Consider the following 25,024-nt stretch of genomic DNA (forward strand, 5'->3'; position numbering starts at 1 on the left):
GAAGGTAGGTATGCCAAGACAAAAGGAAGGAACATATTGCACTCAAAAGTTACAAATCCAGCTGAGGACCTGTTAAATATCTAGGCACAGTTCATGGACCTCTACTTTATACTCTTGCCCCTTAAATATTAGCGGCCGGCCTTTCTACAAGTACATGGAAAACTGATAGCCAGAAAGCCCTACCGGGAATCTTCTTGGCCCAGCTGATCATGTGTACCAACTCCTTGTCGGCCAACTTGGTCAGGGACATCATCATGGAGGCCTCGGTGAAGGGCGCGCTGGGGCGGCTGATCAGCACATGGGGCGGCTCAGCCTCCAGGAGGGTGAGCACCAGCTGCTCGGGGCTCAGGGCGTCCAGCAGCAGCTCCCGCACTCGGGGCGCGTGGCCGCCACTTCTCTTGGCCTTGCCGGCACAGTGCAGCTGCTCGTCGGCGCTTCTCTGTCTCCGCACAAGGCGGTACCCACATCTCTCTCTCCGGGAGCCTGAAGAGGAAAGCAGAGTCATTCGAATTGCCAGGGTAAAACCGCAGTCAAGCAAAAGAAGCTTGACTTTTATTTTCTGGAGCCTGTGGGGCACGTACCAAAGATTACTATGGTCGTGACCGTACTAGCAAAACCAACGACATAACTTTTCAGAAACTTTTTAGGTCTCCATTTCCAGGTTATCCATAGATACTAACCATTTCTCTATAAAGAGTGCTCATAAACCTGTTTCCAAAACATGAAATTAGAAATTTTCTTCAGGTAGAAAAATGCGGATATTTCCAAAGGTATCAAATAATATACTTTTATTATAACACATTCTTAAAATGTTTATATGCATGTGTGCATATGTATATATTTCCTTATACTTACACAAAACAAGTATATTTCAAATAACAAATTAAGTGAAAAAATCTGGAAAATATAGAAGAGAATAAATTTTGGCATAAATTCTTTCAGTCTTTTTAACGCTTTTATATTTTTCCATGTTTTATACACAAAGTTATTTATTTATTTTTGAGATGGAGTCTCACTCTGTCACCCGGGCTGCAGTTCAGTGGTGCAATCTCGGCTCACTGCAACCTCAGCCTCCCAGGTTCAAGCGATTCTCCTACCTCCCAAGTAGCTGGGATTACAGGCACCGGCCACCATGCCTGGCTAATTTTTATATTTTTAGTAGAGATGTGATTTCACCATGTTGGCCAGGCTGGTCTCAAATTCCTGACTCTCAGGTGATCTGCCCATCTTGGCCCCCCAAAGTGCTGGGATTACAGGCTTGAGCCACCATGCCCGGCTTTTATACACAAAATTAGATTGTAGTATATACACTATTTTAATTGTGTTTTTGAGACAGAGTCCTGCTCTGTTGCCCAGGCTGGAGTGTAGTGATGCAATCATAGCTCACTGCAGCCTTCATCTCCTGGACTCAAGCAACCGTCCTGCCTCAGCCTCCTGAGTAGCTGGGACTACAGGAATATGCCACCATGCCTGGCTAATTTTTAAATTTTTTTGTGGAACCAGAGTCTTACTATGTTACCCAGCCCTCAATAGTTTGACTATCTGTTTTCTCAGAACCCATTGGGCACTAAAAATCATTTTTAATGTTTGCTAATCTAACTAAACCATCTTGCTTTACTTTGTATGTTTTAATTACTAGCAAAGTTGATTTATATGCTTGTTCTTTGGATTTACTTTTTTTTTTTTTTTTTTTTTTTTTAAGAGACAGGGTCTCTGTCACCCAGGCTGAAGTATGGTGGTACGGTCACGATCACAGCTCACTGCAGCCTCAAGTGATCCTCCCACCTCAGCCTCCTGGGTAGCTGGGACTACAACTGTGCACCACCACATCTGACTAATTTTTGTATTTTTTGTAGAGACAGGGTCTCGCCATGTTGCCCAGGCTGGTCTCGAATTCCTGGGCTCAAGTGATCCTCCTGCCTTGGCCTCTCAAAGTGCTGGGATTACAGGCATAAGCCACCATACCCGGCCCAATAATTAAGTTTTAGTGATATAGAAACAAGGTGGAACCAAAATACCAAATAATAACATGCAAAATGATTTTGGTTAGAATTTCTAAGATTCTTTTTTTGGGAAGGTAGAAGCTTAAATTCTCAAATTAATCAAGAATGCATGTTAAAAAACATAAATGCCATTAAAGGAATTGAAACATGGCCAAACATGGTGGCTCACACTTGTAATCCCAGCACTTTAGGAGGCCAAAAGTGGTTTCGGCGGGGGGGCGGGGCAGATCCTTGAGGCCAGGAGTTCAAGGCCAGCCTGGGCAATATGGTGAAAACCCATCTCTACTAATAATACAAAAATTAGCTGGGCATGGTGGCAGATGCCTGCAATCCCAGCTATTTAGGAAGCTGAGGTGGGAGAATCACTTGAACTTGGGAGGCGGAGGCTGCAGTGAGCCAAGATCACGCCACTGCACTCCAGCCTGGGTGACACAGCGAGACTCTGTTTCAAAAGAAAAAAGGAAATTGAAACAGAATGTATGACTTTTAAACTAGCAAAAGAAGAAAAAGAAAACATAAAAATGTGATAAACTCCTAAAAGGGAAGAAGTAGAAAATACGTAATAAAATTTTTTAAATCACAAAATAAGATGATAGAAATGAACCCAAATATCAGTTATCACAATAAACAAAAAATACCAAATTGACCATTTAAGAGTGACTCTGAAATTATACATATTTTTAAATCTAGACATAGATTAGTTGTAAGAGATACACCTAACATAGAGAAAAACAAAGTAGACAGATAGAAAAATATGTAACAGGCAAAATTAACCAAATAAATTGACGTTACTCTATTGATACCAGACAAATAAACTTTAAGGCAAAAATTATTATTATAGATAAGGAGACTCATCGCTAGAATATTTTAAAAAGATAAATAATTCTAAACTCATATATTTCAAAACAACAAAGGCCAGGTGCAGTGGCTCACACCTGTAATCCCAGCAATTTGGGAGGCCAAGGTGGGCAGATCACCTGAGGTCAGGAGTTTGAGACCAGCCTGGCCAAAATGGAGAAACCCCGTCTCTCCTACAAATACAAAAATTATCCAGGCATGGTGGTGCATTCCTGTAGTCCCAGCTACTCAAGAGGCTGAGGCAGGAGAATCGCACAAACCCAGGAGGCACAGGTTGCAGTGAACCAAGATCATGCCATGCACTCCAGCCTGGGTGACAGAGCAAGACTTGGGTTGAAAAAATAAATAAATAAATAAATAGACAAACAACAAAACAGACTCCAAATACAACACAAAAAGTAACTGAAAGAAAAAGAGAAACTGACAGATGCACTATTATAATGGGCTATTTAAACCTCTCTCTCAACAGCTGAAAGAGCAAAAAGTCAGAATGCAGAATATTTGAACCACATAATTAACAAGCTTGATCTACAAAGGCCATAGATATTTTGCAAAAATTATCACATACTAGGCAATGAAGAAAATCTTAAAGTAGGTATTATTCAGACCATATTCTCTGACGATAAGAAAAATGGAAATCAACAACAAAAATATAACTTCCAAATCCCTATACATTTGAGCACCAAAATCTTTATAAGTTTTCACTGGTTAAAGACAAAAATGTAAAATGAAAATTAAGAAAGACATGTTGTAAGTAAGGATGTCATTAGCATGGTTACAACTTTTATATGAATTTCCCTTAAAAAAAGAAACCCTAAAAGTTGAAATCTGCAAAATGCTTGGTTTTATACACCCATCGTTATGTTTATTCACTAAATTCAATTGTTTACATGTTTAAAAATAAATATTAGTTAGAAAATGTAAGCAAATTTAAATTATCGGCTCCCAGGAAAATTTGTCAGAATTTCCTCTTAACATTGACTAGTTATAGTAGAAGAAAGGTCTCTATTTATTCAGAAAATTTGAACTAAATTTACTGCTAAAAGAATTAAAGGCCTAAAATACAATTCATTTTATTAGTAATCAAGTAGAATGCTAAGGTCAATTATACACCCAGGATAAAATGGAGCAAAATGTATGTTTTTCTTAATTTTTTAAAATATACTTTAGGTTCTGGGATACATGTGCAGAACATGCAGGTTTGTTACATAGGTATACACGTGCCATGGTGGTTTGCTGTAAAATGTATAGTTTTAAAAAGCACCTTTCTGCTAGGCAAGGTGGCTCATGCCTGTAATCCCCCAGCACTTTGAGAGGCTGAGGCAAGAGGATCACTTGAGTCCAGGAGTTCAAGACTAGCCTGGGCAACATAGTGAAATCCTGTCTCTACAAAAAATACAAAAATTAGCCAGGCGTGGTGGTGCACACACCTGTAGTCCCAGCTACTCGGGAGGCTGAGGTGGGAGAATCAATTGAGCCCGAGGAGGTCAAAGTTGGAGTAAGCCAAGATTGCGCCACTGCACTCCAGCCTGGGCTGCAGCAGAGTGATACCCTGTCTCAAAAAAACAAAAAAGCACCTTTCTGATCACACAATTTTCTTTTGTACGGTATATAAGGATAAGGAATTTACAAAACAGATTTATATACCCTTTACATACCCAAAGTGAGAGATTTTGAATTCATATGTTCAAATTTACTTGACAAATTTTTACTGACAAAGTCTAACATTCTAGATCCTGTAGTGAATTCTGGGGGTTCTAGACTCAATAAATAAAGCCCTTGACAAGGAACTCATTTTTCTATCCAGGATGTTTCTAGTGTTGTGGCTTTGACACTGTAACCTAGGCAGCTGCCTCTGAGTGAGCTTAATGAGCAGCTCCACCAAATCGAGTGCTCCATATTAGGCAGTGGTAAATAGCCCCAGCCAAAGATGATGATGATAGTAGTGATAAATGACACTAATGGCAGCTAATGTCTACTGGAAGCTTCTATGCACCAGGCATTGCATATTGCACATATCCTGACAGCTACCCTACAGTACACGATCTATGACTGTCTCCAATGTGCAGAAGAGGAACCAAACATAAGCTCAAATAACTTGTCTAAGATGGCACAACTAGAAAATAGCAGAAGCAGGATCTAAACCCAAGCAGTAGCCTAAATCCAGAGCTGGTGCTTTTAACCACTATTTTATAGTACCTACCTATCAAATCCCTTTCATAGAAGAGTATACAGCAGGTGTATAAAGATATGGCACCCAAAATATGTTGAGCTATTGTCCCAACACGGGGATATAGGCCAAATACATGGCTATTCAGATGGATTTCCTGACTCCTTACATTTCAGTGTATCCTTATAATGAAGTTTCATCCATAAAGTTAGTCTAGGTGGGTGTTGTCCTACCATTATATGACCACATCCATACTTCAGCAGAAAAGACAAGATCAGAAATTCAGAAGAAAAAGGTGATAACAGACTACATGGTTTCAAAATAAAAGAAGCAGGATGGTGCAGGAGGATCCAACAAGCAGGTAGAATCTCTAATCCTCCAAGACCTGATAGAAGTAAAAGCATGCATAGAGGGTTTTGGGGAAGGCAGATAAGAAGAGTAATGGGAAATGAGAGAGACAGAGTTAAGAAAGTTCATCTCTAATGGTCTTTCTCTATGGTCAGTGAAGGGCAAAATATCCCATTGTATATGTGCAACAACCCATCTCATTTCTTCCGTAATCTCCAAAGAGAATACAGTCTTTTCTTAGACTTTCTGGCTAAATACAACAACCTTTCTCTCATTCCCTTTTCTATGAAAGCTTCTTTAACTATCCCTCTGTACTCTGTCTCATGAAACGGTGTTGTATCAAAATTCATATGAGCTTTTCAAGGAAGGAGAGAGAATGGAAGGAAAACTAAAATTGAGTGTCAGATATTGTGCTAAGTCTTCATATGTGTTTTCATACTTATTTTTCACAAAACCAAGTAAAGCAGATATCTCTGTTCAGAGGTATGAAAACCGAGGGCCAAAGAGGTGATTCAGTAGTTTGAGCACAGTTACAGTCAGCAAGAAGTGATGAAACGAAAATGAAACGTAGACTCTATGGGGTCCAACCTCCATGCTCTTCCCTGCATACACTGCCTTGAGCCATGAGGGCTATCGCTGTGCAACGGATCCTAGTATAATAAAAGCATTCTTAAGACTAAGTTGGAAATCATTTTTTAAACACACACACATACTCACTTTAAAATAGTTTAACTTAAAGCTTAAAACATTTATTTGCAATCTTTTGTCAGAGTGCCAAGGCTTTCTCTTTAAACATCTGGGCCAATTAGACAAAGTCACTTTTCTGCATAAACATACACATAAGATATTATCTCTGGATTTTCAGTTTCAGCCTCTTTAAAACAAAAACAGAGCAAGAACCTAGATACTTCTAAGGAATTCTGAATTCAGGATCTCCCAAGGTTTATGGTTTTTTTTTTCCCCAGTCTCACCCATACCTATTCTCAATAGCTATTGGTCCTTTAAGATTTTATTCAAAACTTTCAACTAAACTTCCTCCTCCCCCCGCCCCCAGAGTCTCGCTCTGTCACCAGGCTGGAGTGCAGTGGCACGATCTCGGCTCACTGCAAGCTCCACCTGCCAGGTTCAAACTATTCTCCTGCCTCAGCCTCCCAAGTAGCTGGGACTACAGGCACATGCCACCACGCCTGGCTAATCTTTCTATTTTTAGTAGAGACAAGGTTTCACCCTGTTGATCAGGATGGTCTTGATCTCTTGACCTCATGATTTGCATGCCTCGGCCTCCCAAAGTGCTGGGATTACTGGCGTGAGCCACCGCGCCCGGCCTTAACTAAACTTTCACAGAAAAAAACCAAACTTGTCTTTTCCTATTCATAATATGTTTGAGTAAATTTTAATTAAATTTTATAATGTAACAATTACAGTGAGTAGAAACAGGTTTGAAAAGAAGCCCACCAGTTTCTGACAAGGATAATCTGAAGCGGTGGGAATGGAAATGTTTAGGTGTTTGAGAGAATAACCAATACACACTGTGAGGCTATGGGCACTGGCAGGATGTTCTACAGAGGAAATGAAGATCATCAGAGACTCTAGGAAGCCAGAGAAGTGTGATCAGATGAAGAGAACTTCTGCTGTAACTATAATAGCTGAGGGTTCTCATCTGTTACATACACAGAGAAAAAGAAAAGGGCAGAGAATGCTCACGAGGCAAAGCTACTAAGAAATTGTCAGGGAGGGTCGGGTGCGGTGGCTCACACCTGTAATCCCAGCACTCTGGGAGGCCAAAGCGGGCAGATCACGAGGTCAGGAGATTGAGACCATCCTGGCTAACATGGTGAAACCCCGTCTCCACTAAAAATACAAAAAAAAAAAAAAAAAAAATTAGCCAGGCGTGGTGGTGGGTGCCTGTAGTCCCAGCTACTTGGGAGACTGAGGCAGGAGAATGATGTGAACCCAGGAGGCAGAGCTTGTAGCACGCTGAGAATGGGCCACTGCGCTCCAGCCTGGGAGCAAGACTCCATCTCAAAAAAAAAAAAAAAAAAAAATGTCAGAGAGTAAAGTGATAGATTTTTGTTTTAAATTTTCAAATAATTACACAGAGAAATTACAACTAACCACAGGTAAAATACTGGCTAGCAGAAGAATAAGTGCAGGCAGAACTGCTCTGAGTACATATAAACAAGCAAGTGAGTACAGACAAGTGAACCAAAATCTAGCCAGGTGGAGAGAGCTGGGTGTTGGCATCTTTGTCAGTTATATACCAAAGTGCTCACTTTTCTTTGTGCATAAAATATATGTGAATGTATGTGAGTGCATAAAATACATGTGAATATATGTACGTGAATATGTTAAATACACATATGTATACACCTATTACTAACAAAATCTATGCTGTATGTACTTTTCATAGTTCCATTATGTTGCTGACTCCTACATATTTTTCTACTTCTAGAAAGCTAGACGAGGGGATAGGTGTGAGTCTCCCCATGGCTACCCCAGTAACCCACAAGATATTCTACTTTTTTGTCACAAGTTTTTTTTTTTTTTTTTTTTTTTTGAGACAGAGTCTCGCTCTGTCACCCAGGCTGGAGTGCAGTGGCTCAATCTCGGCTCACTGCAAGCTCCGCCTCCCGGGTTCACGCCATTCTCCTGCCTCAGCGTCCTGAGTAGCTGGGACTACAGGCACCCACCACCGCACCCGGCTAATTTTTTGTATTTTTAATAGAGACGGGGTTTCACCGTGGTCTCGATCTCCTGACCTCGTGATCCGCCCGCCTCGGCCTCCCAAAGTGCTGGGATTACAGGCTTGAGCCACCGCGCCCGGCCTTGTCACAAGTTTTAACCATGGACATTTACCACGACTTCATCCTTAGAACTGGACTTTTCAAAATCACAGACAGATGGCCACCCAGCCCTGTTTGAGGATTCCAGTGGCTAGAAGTCCCCTAACCCATCTGGTAGCCTATTCTGCGATCAGACCACTTGAACTGTAGAAAGTTCTTCTCTACCTGGGGCCAAAATCTGCCTCCCATAATCTGTTCCCATTCACCCCAGCTCTGTCCTCTGCAGAGGACATTGACTGTGGATAAGTCAATGCCCCCTCCAATGTGACAAAATGAAAATACTTAATTACTATGTCCCAAATCTTCTCTCTTCCCAGCTACCTGTCCCCAGTTCCTCAGAGGACAGGGCTTTTAGCAAGGCCCATATACAATAAGAAGGGAAGCAAGCACTCACCACACTTCACCATTCCCACTTCGTAACACTTCCGAAGTCGGCAGGCCTGGCAGCTCTTGCGCCGGTTTTTATCAATTGTACACTGATTTGTAGCTGGACAAATATAATCATTATGTCCTATAGCAGAGTGGGAGGGAAAAAAAGATTATTGCTACGATCTCTTGGTTAAATCTCTTCCTGGTCAACAACACCGATAACACTTTCCAGCTGAGAGATAGGGGACGTCTTCTTAATGACCAGTATAGGTACAAAGCCAAAGTCAAGCTACATTGTCACCTTGTTAATGAGTAAAGGAGACCTAGGAACATTTCAATATCCTGGTTTTTGACTAATATGTTATTCTCTGCATATTCTTAGAATTTTCAAAAGAGATATAAAAAAAATATCCTTTGGATGTGGAAAATAAGACTAACATTAAATTGATTTGCTCCAAGTCACAGAACTCAAGAGTTGTAAATCAAGTCATGAAATTCAACTTCTTATACTCTTTTACATATATCCCTCTTTCAGGTTTAATATGATATTTTAATGGGAATTCATAGTCAAATAAAATAACAAAAAGAACAAATAAAGAAATTAGCAATCTAAATAATGACAGAAAGTACTGCTATTGACAAGAGTTGTGGTGGATTACTGTTCTCAATTCTTCATTCTCTCCCTCAGCCTTGCGACCCTGCAGTGTACTAGAGTACGCAGAGAGCAAACACTTCCCTACCAATTGATATTGGGCTTGACCACAGGACTTTCTATAGCCAATGATATATCAATAGATGTGCTGCTCCAACAGTTTGGCTTGGCCTCTTGAGCTCCTGTGAGGTAGCCACTGGTCCAAGAAGAACGTGGGGACATGTGGAACAGACCTGACCTCCCGCAAAAGCCCAGAACCAAGTTTATGAAGCAGAGCTACTCTAAATAACTCAAAGACACAGAAGTACACAAAATAAGGCCCACTGTAGAAAAATCCTAAGAGTCTGAACTTGTTAGTTATATAACAATCTCTAAGACAATGGTACTTTTAATTCTTTTATGCAAGGAAGAGCTAAGAATATTTATATTTCAAAAATTATTTCAGATGCAGTATGAAGAACCAATCAGAGGCAGCAAAACTGATGAGCCAGGAGACCAGATGACAGCCTGCTATAGTTGTGCAAATGAGAGATGTCTGGATGGGGTGTTGGTAGGGAGGATGAGGACAGCTACATGGGTTTGAGAAAGGGTTAAGAAATAGAAATTATAATAAAATAGATGAAAAGCAAAAGTGAAAGTGAATAGGGCATTTTAGTGCCTTTCTAATAAACAATATGGCCTGAACCATCTTACATTAAGCCTATAATGAACCAGAATTTCAGTGCTGAGAATAAATGAATCTCAATGATAAATGAAATGAGCAAGTCATAAAAGAAAAAAGTCGCAAAAGTATATGTAGAAGACATGAACACGTAAAGTTCAAAAACAGAGAAAATCAACCTGCGCTGTTTAGGGATGCATATGTAGGTGGTAAAAACATACACAACAAGGAAGGCAAAAAGGAGGACTGTCCCATCTCTGCAGGGAAGGAAGTAGGTGTGGCAGGAGGGACCACCCAGAGGGATTCCGGGCTGCCATTATATTCTATTTCATTGTTTGAGTGCTGGTTACACAGGGATTTGCTCTATAATCATTCTTTAAACTGGACATGTTACATGCAGAATTCTACACATTAGCATACAATGAAAAGGTAATTTTTTATTTATTTATTTTTTGAGACAGAATCTTCGTCTGTTGCCTAGGTTAGAGTGCAGTGGCACGATCTCGACTCACTGCAACCTCTGCCTCCCGGGTTCAAGCGATACTCCTGCCTCAGCCTCCCAAATAGCTGGGATTCAGGCACCCACCACCACGCCCAGCTAATTTTTGTATTTTTAGTAGAGACGGGGTTTGGCCGTGTTGGCCAGTCTGGTCTCGAACTCCTGACCTCAGGTGATCCGCCCGCCTTGGCCTCCCAAAGTGCTGGGATTACAGGCATGAGCCACCACAGCTGGCCAGAAGAGGTAATTAAAAACCTAATTGTAACTCCAATATTGAAACAGTCTTCACAGTCTCTTAGATCTACATGAATCTCTCATGTTGCAAAGAGATATCTGCACTTCCATGTTTGTTGCAGCATCGTTCATTATAATGTAAGCAAAGAAGATGTATATGAAGTACAATGATGTTTTTCAAGCTTTCTTAGGCTCCTTTTCTTCTATTACACTTAAATTATTAACTATACTTCATATATTTTATTTCAAACAATAAATCTCTAGTATGGCCCAATTTTATTAAAATACTTTGATTTATCATCATTTTTTTTTCCGAGACAGGGTCTCCCTCTGTTGCCCAGGCTGGAGTTGCAGTGGTGTGATCTCAACTCACTGCAACCTCCACCTCCTGAGCTTAAGCAATCCTCCCATCTCAGCCTCCCATGTAGCTGGGACGCCCACTTTCCCCACTCCCACTACTCTTTCTAGCCTCTGGCAACCATCCTTCTACTTTATCCCCATGAGTTCAATTGCTTTTTTTTTTTTTTCTTTTTTGGAGATGGAGTCTCTTTCTGTCACCCAGGCTGGAGTTCAGTGGCACGATCTCGACTCACTGCAACCTCCACCTCCCGGGTTCAAGCAATTCTCCTGCCTCAGTCTCCCGAGTAGCTGGGACTACAGGCACATGCCACCACACCCCACTAATCTTTTGTATTTTAGTAGAGAGAGGGTTTCACCGTGTTGCCCAAGCTGGTCTTGAACTCCTGAGCTCAGGCAATCCGCCTGCCTCGACCTCCAAAAGTGCTAGGATTACAGGCATGAGGCATCGCAATTGTTTTCATTTTTAGCTCCCACAAATAAGTGAGAACAGGGGAGGTTTGTCTTTGTGTGCCTGGTTATTTCACTTAACATGACCTCCAGTTGCATCTGTGTTGTTGCAAGTGACAGGATCTCATTCATTTTATGGCTGAATAGTAGTGTATGTGTTCCACATTTTCTTTATCTATAGTCACCTGTGGATGGACACTTAAGTTTCTTCCAAATCTTGGCTATTGTGAACAGTGCTGCAACAAACATGGGAGTGCAGACATCTCTTCGATACACTGATTTCCTTTCTTTTGGGTACATACCCAGCAGTGGGATTGCTGGATCATATGGTAGCTCTGTTTTTAGTTTTTTGAGGAAACTTCAAGCTGTTCTCCATAGTAGTTGTACTAATTTACAATCTGACCAATAGTATACCAGGGTTCCCTTTTCTCCACATCCTCACTAGCATTTGTTATTGCCCATCTTTTGGATATAAGCCACTTTGGGGTAAGATGGTATCTCATTGTAGTTTTGATTTGCATTTCTCTGATAATTAATGATGTTGAACTCCTTTTCATATACCCATTTGCCATTTGTACATCTTCTTTTGAGAAATGTTTACTCAGATCTTTTGCCCATTTTTAAATTGGATTATTAGTTTTTTTCTAGAGTTGTTTGAGCTCCTTCTATATTCTGATTGTTAATCCCTTGTCAGATGGGTAGTTTGCAGATATTTTCTCCCATTCTGTGGGTTGTCTCTTCACTTCATTGATTGTTCCTTTGCCATGCAAGCAGTTTTTTAACTTAATGTGATTCCATTTGTCCATTTTTGCTTTGGTTGCCTGTGCTTCTGGGGTATTATTACTCAAGAAATCTTTGCCCCAACCAATGTCCTGGAGAGTTTCCCCGTGTTTTCTTTTAGTAGTTTCATAGTTTGAGGCCTTAGATTTAAGTCATTGGTCCATCTGGACTTGATTTTTGTATATGGTGAGAGGGATCTAGTTTTCTTCTGTACATGGATATCCAGTTTTCCCAGCACCATTTATTGAAGAGACTATTGTCAAAAATGAGTTAACTGTAGATGTATGGATTTGTTTCTGAGTTCTCTCTTCTGTTCCATTGATCCTTATGTCTGTTTTAGGCTAGTACCATGTTGTTTTGGTTGCTATAGCTCTATGGTATAATTTATAGTCAGGTAATGTGATTCTTCCACAGTTTTGATATTTTTCCTCAGAATAGCTTTGGTTATTCTGGATCTTTTGTGGTTCCATACAAATTTTAGGGTTGTTTTTTCTATTTCTGTGAAAATGTCATTGGTATTTTGATAAAATTGCATTGAATCTATAGATTGCTTTGGGTAGTATGGACATATTAATTCTTCCATTCCATGAACATGGAATATCTTTCCATTTTTTTGTGTCCTCTTCAATTTCTTTCACCAGTGTTTTACAGTTTTCATTGTAGAGACCTTTCATTTCTTTGGTTAAGTTAATTTCCAGGTATTTTATTTGTAGCTACTGTAAATGAGATCACTTTAGATTTTTTTTTCAGATTGTTTGCTGTTGGCATATAGAAATGCTACTGATCCTGCAACTTTACTGAATTTATTAGATCTAATAGTTTTTTTGGTGGAGTCTTTCAATTTTTCCAAATATAAGATCATCTGCAAACTAGGATAATTAGACTTCTTCCTTTCCAATTTAGATGCCCTTTATTTCTCTTTTCTCATTGCTCTAGCTAGGACTTCCAGTACTATGTTGAATAACAGTGGTGAAAGTGGGCATCCTTGTCATGTTCCATACAGAGGAAAGGCTTTCAGTTTTTCCCCAATAAGTGTGATACTAGCCGTGGGTCTGTTATATATATCTGCTATTGTGTTGAGGTATATTCCATCTATACCCAGTTTTTTTAGGGTTTTTGTCATGAAGGGATGTTGAATTTTATCAAATGCCTTTTCAGCATCAATTGAAATTATATGGTTTTCAACCTTCATTCTGTTGATATGGTGTATCCAATTAATTTGCATATGTTGAACTATCCTTGCATCCCTGGGATATAATTCCACCTGGTTACGATGAATAATCTTTTTAATGTGTTGTTGCATTTGGTTTGTATTTTATTGAGGATTTTTACATCAATATTCATTGGGGATATTGCTCTGTCATATTCTTTTGATGTTTCTTTGTCTGGTTCTGGTATCAGGGTAATACTTTTGATGTTTCTTTGTCTGGTTCTGGTATCAGGGTAATACTGGTCTCACGGAATGATTTTGAAACTACTCCCTCCTCCTCCTCTATTTTTCAGAATTGTTTTAATAGGCTTGGCATTAGTTCTTCTTTAAATGTTTGGTAAAATTCTGGATGAAGCCATCAGTCCTGGGCTTTTCTTTGCTGAGAGACTTTTTTTTTTTTTTTTGAGACCTGATCACACTCCATCACCCAGGCTAGAATGCAGTGGTGCAATCTTGGCTCACCACAGCCTTGACTTCCCAGTCCCAAGCAATCCTCCCACCCCAGCCTCCTGAAGAGCTGGGACTACAGATGCATACCACCACACCTGGCTAATTTGTAATTTTTTTTTTTTTTTTTTTTTTTGTAGAGATAGGGATCTCCATGTGTTGCCCAGGCTAGTCTTGAACTCCTGGGTTAAGGTGATCCTCCTGCCTTGGCTTCCCAAAGTGCTGGGATTATAGGTATAAGCCATTGTGCCCAGCTTGCTGGGAGACTTTTTATAACAGCTTCAATCTTGTTACTTGTTACTGGGTATGTTCAGGTTTCAGATTTCTTCATAGTTCAATCTTGACAGGTTGTATGTGTCTAGGAATTTATCCATTTCTTCTAGGTTTTCCAAATTATTGGCATATAGTTGCTTATAATAGCCTATAATGATCCTTTAGATTTCTGTGGTATCAGTTGTAACGTCTCCTTTTTCATCTGATTTTATTCGGCTCTTCTTTTTTTAAAAAAATTAGTCTGGCTAAAGATTTGTCAGGTTTGTTCATTTTCTCAAAAAAACTTCATATTTTGTCAATCTTTTGTGTTGTTTTCTTGGTTTCAATTTCATTTATTTCTGCTTTGATCTTTTTATGAAGATTTCTTTTCTTCTATTAATTTTGGGTTTGGCTTGCTCTTGCTTTTCTAGTTCTTTAAGTTACATCATTAGGTTGTTTACTTCAAGTTTTTCTACTTTTTAGATGTAGGCACTTAAGCTATAAAGTTTCCTCTTAGTACTGCTTTCACTGTATCCTACAGGTTTTGGTATGTTGTTTCCATTATCATTTGTTTCAAGAAATTTTTAATTTCCTTAATTTCTTCATTGACACACTGGTTGTTCAGAAGTATATGGTTTAATTTCCATGTTTGTATAGTTTCCAAAATTCTTTACTGATTTCTAGTTTTATTCCATTGTGGTCAAAGAAGGTACTTGATTTGATTCCAATTTTTTTGAATGTTTTAACACTTGTCTTGTGGCCTAACATATGGTATATCCTTCAGAATGATCCATGTGCTGAGGAAAAGAATGTGTATGTTGCAGCGACTGGATGAAATATTCTGTAAATATCTATTAGGTCCATTTGGTCTTTAGTGCAGATTAAGTCTGACATTTCTTTGTTGATTTTCTGTCTGGATGATCTGTTCAATGCTGAAAGTGGGGTGTTGAACTGTCCAGCTATTACCGTATTAGTCTCTCTCTTTAGCTCTAATAATATTTGCTTTATATATCTGTGTGCGCCAGACATATTTACAATTGTTATATTCTCTTGCTGAATTGACATCTTTATTATTAGTGACCTTTTTTGTCTCTTTTTATAGTTTTTGTCTTGAACTCTATATTTGGTCTGGTCTAAGTATAGCTACTCCTGCTCTTTTTTGGTTTCCATTTGCATGAAATATTTTTCCATCCCTCTATTTTCAATCTACATGTGTCTGAGGCAGGCTGATCTCCTGAGGTCAGGAGTTCGAGACCAGCCTGGCCAATATGGTGAAACCCCATCTCTACTAAAAATACAAAAATTAGCCAGGCGTGATGGTGGGTGTCTGTAATCCCAGCTACTTGAGAGGCTGAGGCAGGAGAATCCCTTGAATCTGTGAATCGGAGGTTGCAGTGAGCCAAGATTGCACCACTACACTCCAGCCTGGATGACAGAGTGAGACTCTGTCTCAAAAAAAAAAAAAAAAAAAAAAAAGTTGTAGTTATTGTTTTTCATTGATTCTTCCTTTAGACTTTCTACTCAAAATATGAGTTTACAAACCACAATTAACAGTGTTATACTATGCTGTGGTTTTCTATGTACTTACTATTACCAGTGAGTTTTGTACCTTGAGATGATTTCCTATTGCTCATTAACATCCATTTCTTTCAGACTGATGAACTCCCTTTAGCATGTCTTGTAGGACAGTTCTAGTGTTGATGAAATCCCTTTGCTTTTGTTTGTCTGGGAAAGTCTATTTCTCCTTCATGCTTGAAAGATATTTTCACTAGATACACTATTATAGGGTAAAAATTTTTTGTCACTTTAAATATGTCATGCCCCTCTCTCCTGGCCCATAAAGTTTCCACTGAAAAGTCTGCTGCCAGATGTCAGAGTTCTGTTGTATGTTACTTGTTTCTTTTATCTTGCTGCTTTTAGAACTTTTTTTTTTATCCTTGAGTTTAAATATGAAAGATCATGTAATAAAATCATTCTAACATTCCTATGAGCAAACAAGAGAAAATGGCTAGGACATTTTTTAACTTGTACTAGCAGGTGTGAAATACATTATAACACTGTAATAGTTCAAATAATGTAGAATCATGTAAAATAGTTCTTATGCAAGAATGAAGAGAGAGATCAATGGAACAGTCAGAACAAAATGCTAGTATATATGAGAACTTTGTATATCATATTTACACATATGTAGAGAAACAAAATCCAATGGAAACACGAAGAGATGCACAAAATCATCATCAGGGAAATGCAAATTAAAACCACAATGAGATGCTACTGCATGCCCATTACAAGGGCAAAAATTGAAAAGACTGACAATATCCAGTTTTGGCAAAGATGTAAAGCAACAGGAAATCTCTCATACATTGTTGTCAAGAATGCAAAGTGGCCCAGCCGCTTTCGAGAACAATTTGTTAGTTTCTTATAAAGTTAAACATACACTTATCACACAACTAGCAGTTTTACATGTAGGTACCCCAAGAGAAACAAAATCATGTCTGCACAGAGAGGTATGCATGAATGCTCATAGCAGTCTTATTCAAAATAGCACAAAACTTTAAACAATACCAATGAATGAACAGTGATATATCTATACATTGCAGTATTACTCAGCAACAAAAAGGAATGAACTACTGATACATGCAACAACCCAGATAAATCTCAAAAGCATCATAAGTAAAAAGCTAAACTGAAATACAGTATGACATTCTCAAAAAGGCAAAACTAGAGAGACAGAAAACAGACCAGTGATTCCCAGAGTCTGGGAAATTCAGGAGAAATGGGTTGCAATGGACATGAGCAAATTCTGGGGGGTGATAATAACATTCATATCTTAATTATGGTGGTGGTTGCATAACTACACATATTTTCAAAACTCATAAACCCATACAATGAAAGTAGGTAAATTTTATTGTATGCAAATTATATCTCAAACTCAACTTTTAAAAATTGACTCCCATATTTTAAATCAATGAAAAATGAATGGATTTATTCAGTAAAATGATGTGGAGAAAATTAACTAGAGATAAATACATTTGGTTATTTCATTCAGTTTGCCAAAATAAATTCCTTTTGAATTAAATAATAAGATGTAAAAACAAACTATTAAATAACAAAATATGTGCAAAAGTTTATATAATGCCTGGGTATGAAAGGACTTTTTTTAGGCTTAAAAACTATACATGAAACTATCAAAGTTGGTAATATTTGACTATTTAAAGATTAAATATTTCTGCATATCAAAATCAGAGTCAAGTGGAAAAAATATTTGTCATACATGTAATAATAGGTTAATATATAAAGCACACAATAAATTTATCAGGCAAATGTCAGAACCCAATATAAAAATGGGCAATAGCTCTGAATAAAGAAGATAAAAGAGAAAATACAAATGGCAGATAGATTTATGAGAAAACATTTACCTCACTAATAAAGAGAAGCAAATTAAAACCAAAAGATACCATACATCACCTATCAATGTAGCAAGGTTTTTTTCTTTTTGGTAAGAGTCAATGCTACCAAGAAGTTGGTAAAAACGACACTCACACTGCTGGTAGAAGAGCAAGTCTGTACAACCTTCTTAAGACTTGAACACTTGAAAACATCTGTCAAGAACTTTAAACATTAATACACTCAGACCCCACAGATTTGTTCTAAAAATATATCCAGATAAACTATTATTTTTTTCAAAACTTCATAAACAAATAAAGTAACCATAGCATTAAAACGATGAAAATAATTGATAGGGTCTTCAACAACAAAGAGTTAAATAAATTAAATCTGATCATAAGATAGAATATTAAACAGTTGTACAGTTGTGAAAAGGGTCTCTGGAAATTTAACAACAGAAATGCTTACAAGACAATATTAAGTGAAAAATGATACAGAACTCTGTGTATAAGCCCAATTAATTTTGAAAAATCATATTCAAGGAATTGTTCAGTGCCACTAGTGAACAAAACGGACAAAAATCCTTACCCTCATGGAATCTATAATCTATTGTCTTGTTCGCCACTGTATCCATAGAGCCTGGTACAATGCTCAATAAATATTTGTTAAATGAACACCAATAGGAAAGAGAACAAAAAGTAAAGGATAAGCTAGAAAATTAAGCCATGCCTTCATCTGGACCAGATGAAGTGATGAGGTCCTTCTCCCTATGTCCTCCTTCCTCTGTGCTCCATAACCCAGTAGAGAAACAACAGCGCTTATCACTCTGACGCAGCTCATTGTGTGAAGAAGCCAACAAAGTATCAATGGAACAGCAAGCACAACACAGCTTCCAGTGCATTTGTACAGTGAAGGGGACAGGTACATGACTAAGATGTGGTCAATTAGCTTATAAATCAAGTTAGCAAAACAAGTTTAAAATTATAAAAGACATAAGAATGGGCCGGGTGCGGTGGCTCACACCTGTAATCCCAGCACTTTGGAAGGCCGAGGTGGGCAGATCACGAGGTCAGGAGATCGAGACCATCCTGGCTAACATGCCGAAACCCCGTCTCTACTAAAAATACAAAAAATTAGCAGGGCGTGGTGGCTGGCTCCTGTAATCCCAGCTACTTGGGAGGCTGAGGCAGGAGAATGGTGTGAATCTGGGAGGCGGAGCTTGCAGTGAGACGAGATTGTGCAACTGCACTCCAGCCTGGGCGACAGAGTGAGACTCTGTCTCCAAAAAAAAAAAAAAAAAAAAAAAAAGTTACATGCAAGGAATTTCTCAATACTGTACCACCGTGGCCTATTTGAGACAATTTTAAAAATGAGTGGCCACTTTCAGTTACTGTAATGCACTTATATCAAAGACAGGAAGCATGCAAAGAAAGGATCATTTAGGCACTACAACTGTACAACTGTAAGAGCTTTAACTCTTTCCTCTTTGCACATTTAGAATTTGACATTCTTGTCTGATGCAGCAGGAAGGAAGAAACAACAGAGAAGCAAAGGAAATTTACTTTCAATTATTATTAATTGTAGTCTCAGAGGTCAAAGATGTTTCAAGCAGACAGATGTTTCCCCAACAGCAAAAAAAAAGAAAGATCTCTTTTTAAAAGATATGGCTAGTAGTAATACATCCAAACGTTCTTAAGGGGTAAAATCCTAGAAACTCAGCAAGATAGAAAATAGTCATTATATCAAGAATTCAGTTCAGAATTTCAGAAAATCTATATTGTTCTTATCATATAGCCAGGAGCTGGACTTGGCCTTAAATCTACTGTTAAGGTTGTCACAAATAAAATCTTTGAGCACTGAGTATGTTTTCATATACTCAACCTTATTTCATCTTTAGAAAATCCCTATGAGTATCTCCATTTCACAGAGGAGGAAATAGGCTAGGAGGTGAAGTCACAGAGCTAATAATTATAAAATCCAGGACAAAGAGGCTGTCATTCGTACAGGGTGAATTTCATGGGACAGGTAGGAAGGTGACTCTTTACCGACATTTCACTCCTCACCATAACCTGGATTCTATCAGCATTTCTCTGCTTGAGGTAAAACATCCTCTTAGAGTTACCAATGGGTGAGTTAATTTAGTAAATTGCTATTTGCCATTTACACAGTATGAATTTCCCTCAACGTTGCTTTTCTTAACTGGCAAAGAACAAAACATTGGGGCTTTGATAGAAAAAGGAAGGGAGCTTTCAGATGGAAACATAGGGTGTTGCCTGGGAGGGAGTGATTGAGGGACAGGTTATGGGACAAATAGAGAAAACAAAAGTAAGCAAGAAAGTGACTTCAGCAAATCAGGGCTGGCACGGGAGACGGAGTGTAGCAAAGACACATGCAGGGAGATGGGCTGACTGGCCTTGAAATCAGGGGTGCACAACTTGAAGTTTATAAACCAAAAAATAAAATTCTGTGGCCCCTCAACCATCTGAATGGGTCCCTCCTCTTGGCCAAGGGCATTATAAAGTTAACCTGAAAAATGATGGGAGGAGGGAGCCAGACATGGTTCATCATACCCTCCCTCCCCTTTTGGAATCACTGATAGAACAGACCCTTTAAGTCCCCTAAGAAACATTTACAATCTATTCTCTCTGAAGCCTGCTACCTGGAGGCTTCATCTGCATGATAAAACCTCGGTCTCCACAATCCCTTATTGTAACCCAGTCATTGCTTCCTATTGATAATAATTCTTTCAATCAATTGCCAATCAGAAAATCTTTGAACTGCCTGTGACTTGGAAGCACCTGCTTTCAGTTGTCCTGCCTTTTCAGGCCGAATCAATGTACATCTTACATGCATCGATTAATGCCTTGTCTCCCTAAAATGTATAAGACCAAGTTCTGGCCTGACTGCCTTGGACACATGTTCTCAGATCTCCTGAGGGCTGTGTCACAGGCCATTTGTCACTCATATTTGGCTCAGAATAAATCTCTTCAAATATTTTACAGAGTTTTGATTCTTTTCATCAACAAGTTGATTTAAAAAAAAATCCAGAAGGAATTTAGAGAAAGTTAGGGAAATAATCTAAACCCAGCCCAGAAAACAAGGGGATTGTGAACTGAGACCCTCCTCGCCTAGAGGAAGAAATGTGTCTAGATCAATTCTCAAAGTCCACTGTAGCTGAATTCCTGATTTCTGACCATTTCCATAAAATGTGTTTATTCTCTCTTCCTCAGGAGCCAGCCCACCATCAAGACTGTTAAGCATACTATATATTAAATTTAAGTAAAAGAAAGAAACAATCTTTGCAACTCCTTGTGAGCACATTTTTTCCAAGAGACATCTTTATAAGGTTGTAACTCGATGTCTTCTATCCAACACCCATGTAGGTGAAGCAGGGTTAAGACCCATTCGAGTTGGCTGTATAATCTTGGGGTTCTGGCGTAGAAATCCGCAATTCCACCCCACCACCCAACCCACTTCCAAACACACATGATCCTCTGAACTGCTCATCAATACTTTGTGTGCCAAACAGGCCAGTGGTGACATTTCTGCCAAGTCATCTCTGCAAAATTGTTTGAAAGCAAAAGTAGGAAACTAAAGAAGCAATTAACAATTCTCTTGTACCTTGAATGCTTCTTTTAAAAAAGGCCTTACATCCTTCACACGACCAGACTCCATAGTGATATCCCGATGCGTAATCGCTGCAGACAGCGCAGAAGTGAGTGTCCCTCTTTGAACTTGGACCAGTAACAGGACTGGCGCAATGGTTCCCACTAACCTTCCTTTTCAGTGTCTCTCTAGGGAGCAAAGAAAATATCCGTTGAACAGAGCATAAAAGGGAAAGGAAGGGCTTTCTAGGAAAAAAAAAAAATAGCATGAACATTGCCTAATTTAATCTCTTTTTCCTCCAGGGTTCCTGGTAAATATATTCCCGGAAATCTGATACAGCAAAGCTTTTGATACTGATATCTTATCTACAAAGAGCCACGCTGTGGGGAATGACTAATGTTTGAAAGTGAGTAGGTGAGTTTATGCCCATCCATGTGATGCTGATGAGCATTTGTCACTGCAGAAGACCAGTCATAGCCATGGGGTGGGGGATATATCTAAGTGTAATGAAAGGAGTGGCCAGATCAAATCTTACCCACAAGTCTGAACTACAGGCAGGATATGCATTGGTCTTCTGTAGTTACTAGAGTTCACAAATGCTGCATGGATGGGTGTGAAGGCATTCAACCACTTCCAAACATCAGTCATTCCCTTCAGACATTTGAAGTTCCCATTTAAATGGAGAACAAACATCTCACACTCTGCAATTTCAGATAAAGGTCTAGATTTAAAATAACTTTCAGGTTGGGTGCAATGGTTCATATGCCTGTAATCCTAGCACATTGGGGAGCCAAGGTGGGCCTATCACCTGAGGCCAGAAGTTCGAGACCAGCTTGGCCAACAAGGTGAAACCCTATCTCTACTAAAAATACAAAAATTAGCCAGACATGGTGGTGCACACCTGTAATCCCAGCTACTTTGGAGGATGAAGCAGGAGATTGCTTGAACCCGGGAGGCAGAGGTTGCAGTGAGCCAAGACTGTGCCACTGCACTCCAGCCTGGGCAACAGAGTGAGACTCCATCTCAAAAAAATAAAATAAAAATAACTTTAAGAGGAATAACAAATGGACTTTAAGTTACCTCGAGATGAATGTGAGACAAGAAAAAGGGGGAAGAGAAGAGAAGGGAGAGAACAAGCAAGTGCCTGGCCTGGAAAGGCTTGGAAGGAAACAGAGGCTCAAGCTGGACCACAGGCAAGAGGTTCATAAAGGAATGGAGAGTCTAACAAGGGAGCCCCAGGCAGCCCCCAAAACACATCTGGCTAGTTCCTGATGTTGCCAGGGCATGGTTCTTTTGGAAAGGGAATGGTAAAGGTATTATTGATTTATAAATGAAGGTAATTATATCATGGATTAATTTGCCCAAAAATTAGCAGAACTTTGTTTATAATTCATGCTCAGAAACAAAATGTCTTCCTTTAAAGAAGAAAAAAAAACAAACCATTACTTTAAAAAAGTTATCCACAATGTTTATATTCTCTTTATTTTACCAATGAGTAAAATGTTTTTAAAAGAAGAAAATGGTGCAATGTTACTGGCTCAAAGTTTTATGATAATATTTGAAAGTAACGAATTTCAATATCCAATATGCCGTTAGTACTTTATTTTAGATGTTTATCTCCCCCTCTCCTTTCTCATTATATCATCCCTTCCCTTCATACCTATGATTATCATTAGAAATATTAATAATTAGATGGAAATAATCCATTATGTTGCCTTGCATTTAAAGAGTACACATATCCTTTTTAACTTCAGGGAATGTCAACTGAAGCCTACACTTCAATAGTTTCCACCAATCTTTATATAATGTTATTATTTTAGTTCATGGTTAAAAAGCTTATACCAATCATCTGTCTTTTCAGGCTTCGCATGTCTAGAATTTCATTTAAGTTGTAATACTACCAGTTACTTTTACCCTGCAAACAATTTGTCATGAACATTAAATTGTGGTTTCACTATAAGACTTTAAAACTGAAAGTAAAGTAAAAATTCATTTTTCAAATCCAAATAACTCCATTAAGAGTGACTTAAGTTCAGACCAGGCACAGTGTTCATCACGTCTGTAATCACAGCACTTTGGGAGGCCAAGGCAGGCGGATCATTTGAGGTCAGGAGTTCAAGACCAGCCTGGCCAACATGGTGAAACCCTGTCTCTACTAAAAATACAAAAAAAAAAAAAAATGAGCTGGGTGGGGTGGCATGCGCCTGTAATCCCAGCTACTCGGGAGACTAAGGCACGAGAATTGCTTGAACCCAGGAGGTGAAGGTTGCAGTGAGCCGAGATCGTGCCATTATACTCCAGTCTGAGTGACAGAGCGAGACCCTCTCTCAAAAAAAGAAAAAGAGTGACTTAAGTTCAGTCTTTACTGTATAAAGACAATAGTCATGATAGCAAATCCTCCCCACAACACTGATGTACACATACCACTTTTTAAAGAGAACTAAAATATCAGAATAGAACAGGGCATCCTGTGTTTTGGGTGCTGTAAGTAAACTATGTAATTAATAAAATAAAGACCTTGTCTAACATATTATTTCCTTCTCACTAAACCATAAAGTGATTTGAGAAATGGCCAGCAACTATAATTCAGAATGAAGACTGGACTTACCTGTTTACAGGTAAGGTGTGTTCTAGTGATCTTGCTTCACACCAGGGACTCTTTTGAGGTTCTGCATACAGATGTGATAACTGGCGATGGACCGCTAAAGGAGAAAGGTGCCCAGGTGTTGGCCACAACACATTTGGGCTTGTGGTCTGCCGACCAGGCCCACCACCTTCCAAGTTAGTGACATTGCTGGGAATGCTGTAATTCATCACAGCAGGGCTATAGAATGTCATGGCTGGATATTCATGGTGGCTCTCTACATAGGAAGAAGGTATGTATATGGAGCCATGCTCCAGGGGTAAGATGGATTGACTGCAGTTGTAGGAGGAAGGAGAATTAAGGCTAGATGGTGAGTTTTTTATATCCATGTCTTAACAGCTGAGAAAACACCTTGCAAGAAGAGGCACAAAGGTCATTATAATGTTCTCAAAGATTCGTGGGCAAGTATAATGGCTGTAAAGAAACACAGAAGATATTGCCAAGTTAGTTAGAGCTACAGGTGTAACTATGAAAATTTAAATATTTTCATTAAAAAAATACATACATTTGTATGAGAGTACAAATACATCCTGAAAAATATACATGAAAATATTAACCTCAGAGGAGTGGGAATGTGAGGCATGAAACTCACATTTTCTGCTTCATTCATCTCTTCATTGCTTGTTTGTTTAATCAAGAGTTTAAGCACAAGAGTTTAATCATGAAAATTTATTATAAAATAGTCTTTAAAACCAAAAAACACAGGATTAAATAAAAATGAAAGTTCTTATGGAAAAATAAGCAAGAATAACCAAGTAAACGCTAAAAGAGAAGATCAATGAGCAAGGCTAGTCTCAACCAATATTAAAATACGCTATGAGGCCAAGCGTAGTGGCTCACGCCTGTAATCCCAATACTTTAGGAGGCTGAGGTGGGCGGATTACTTGAGGTCAGGAGTTCGAGACCAGCCTGGGCAACATGGTGAAACCCCGTCTCTACTAAAAATTAGCCAGGAATGGTAGCATGTGCCTGTTGTCCCAGCTACTCAAGAGGCTGAGGTGGGATTGCTCAAACCCAGGAGGCAGAGGTTGTAGTGAGCAGAGATCGTGCCACTGCACTCTAGCCTGGGTGATAGAGTGAGACCCTGTCTCAAAAAAAAAAAAAAAAAAAGAGAGAAGTTACCATTTCTGAAAAAAAATAAGTTTTTAAAGGAAAGAAAACACATTATGAATCTCCAATAATAAAAAACAATGGGTATTAGCTGAAGAGACTGACCAGTGTAACTGTGTCACTTATCAATCTGTTGCTTCTCAG

General features: G+C 38.9%; 1 protein-coding gene across 1 annotated transcript in view; it reads right to left on the bottom strand.

Annotated features, from left to right (window-relative positions):
* Positions 1 to 25,024, bottom strand: part of ESR2 (estrogen receptor 2) — a 62,324-nt gene that overhangs the window by 26,787 nt on the left and 10,513 nt on the right. The window contains exons 2-5 of the mRNA XM_054449832.1: positions 23,735 to 24,184; positions 21,142 to 21,314; positions 8,617 to 8,733; positions 184 to 483 (exon numbers count right to left, since the gene is read on the bottom strand). Coding sequence (XP_054305807.1) covers positions 184 to 483; positions 8,617 to 8,733; positions 21,142 to 21,314; positions 23,735 to 24,099 — 955 coding nt within the window. The 5' untranslated portion in view covers positions 24,100 to 24,184. The remainder of the gene's footprint in view (positions 1 to 183; positions 484 to 8,616; positions 8,734 to 21,141; positions 21,315 to 23,734; positions 24,185 to 25,024) is intronic.

Source organism: Pongo pygmaeus, chromosome 15 (assembly GCF_028885625.2).
Source record: "Pongo pygmaeus isolate AG05252 chromosome 15, NHGRI_mPonPyg2-v2.0_pri, whole genome shotgun sequence".
NCBI classification, from domain to species: domain Eukaryota; kingdom Metazoa; phylum Chordata; class Mammalia; order Primates; family Hominidae; genus Pongo; species Pongo pygmaeus.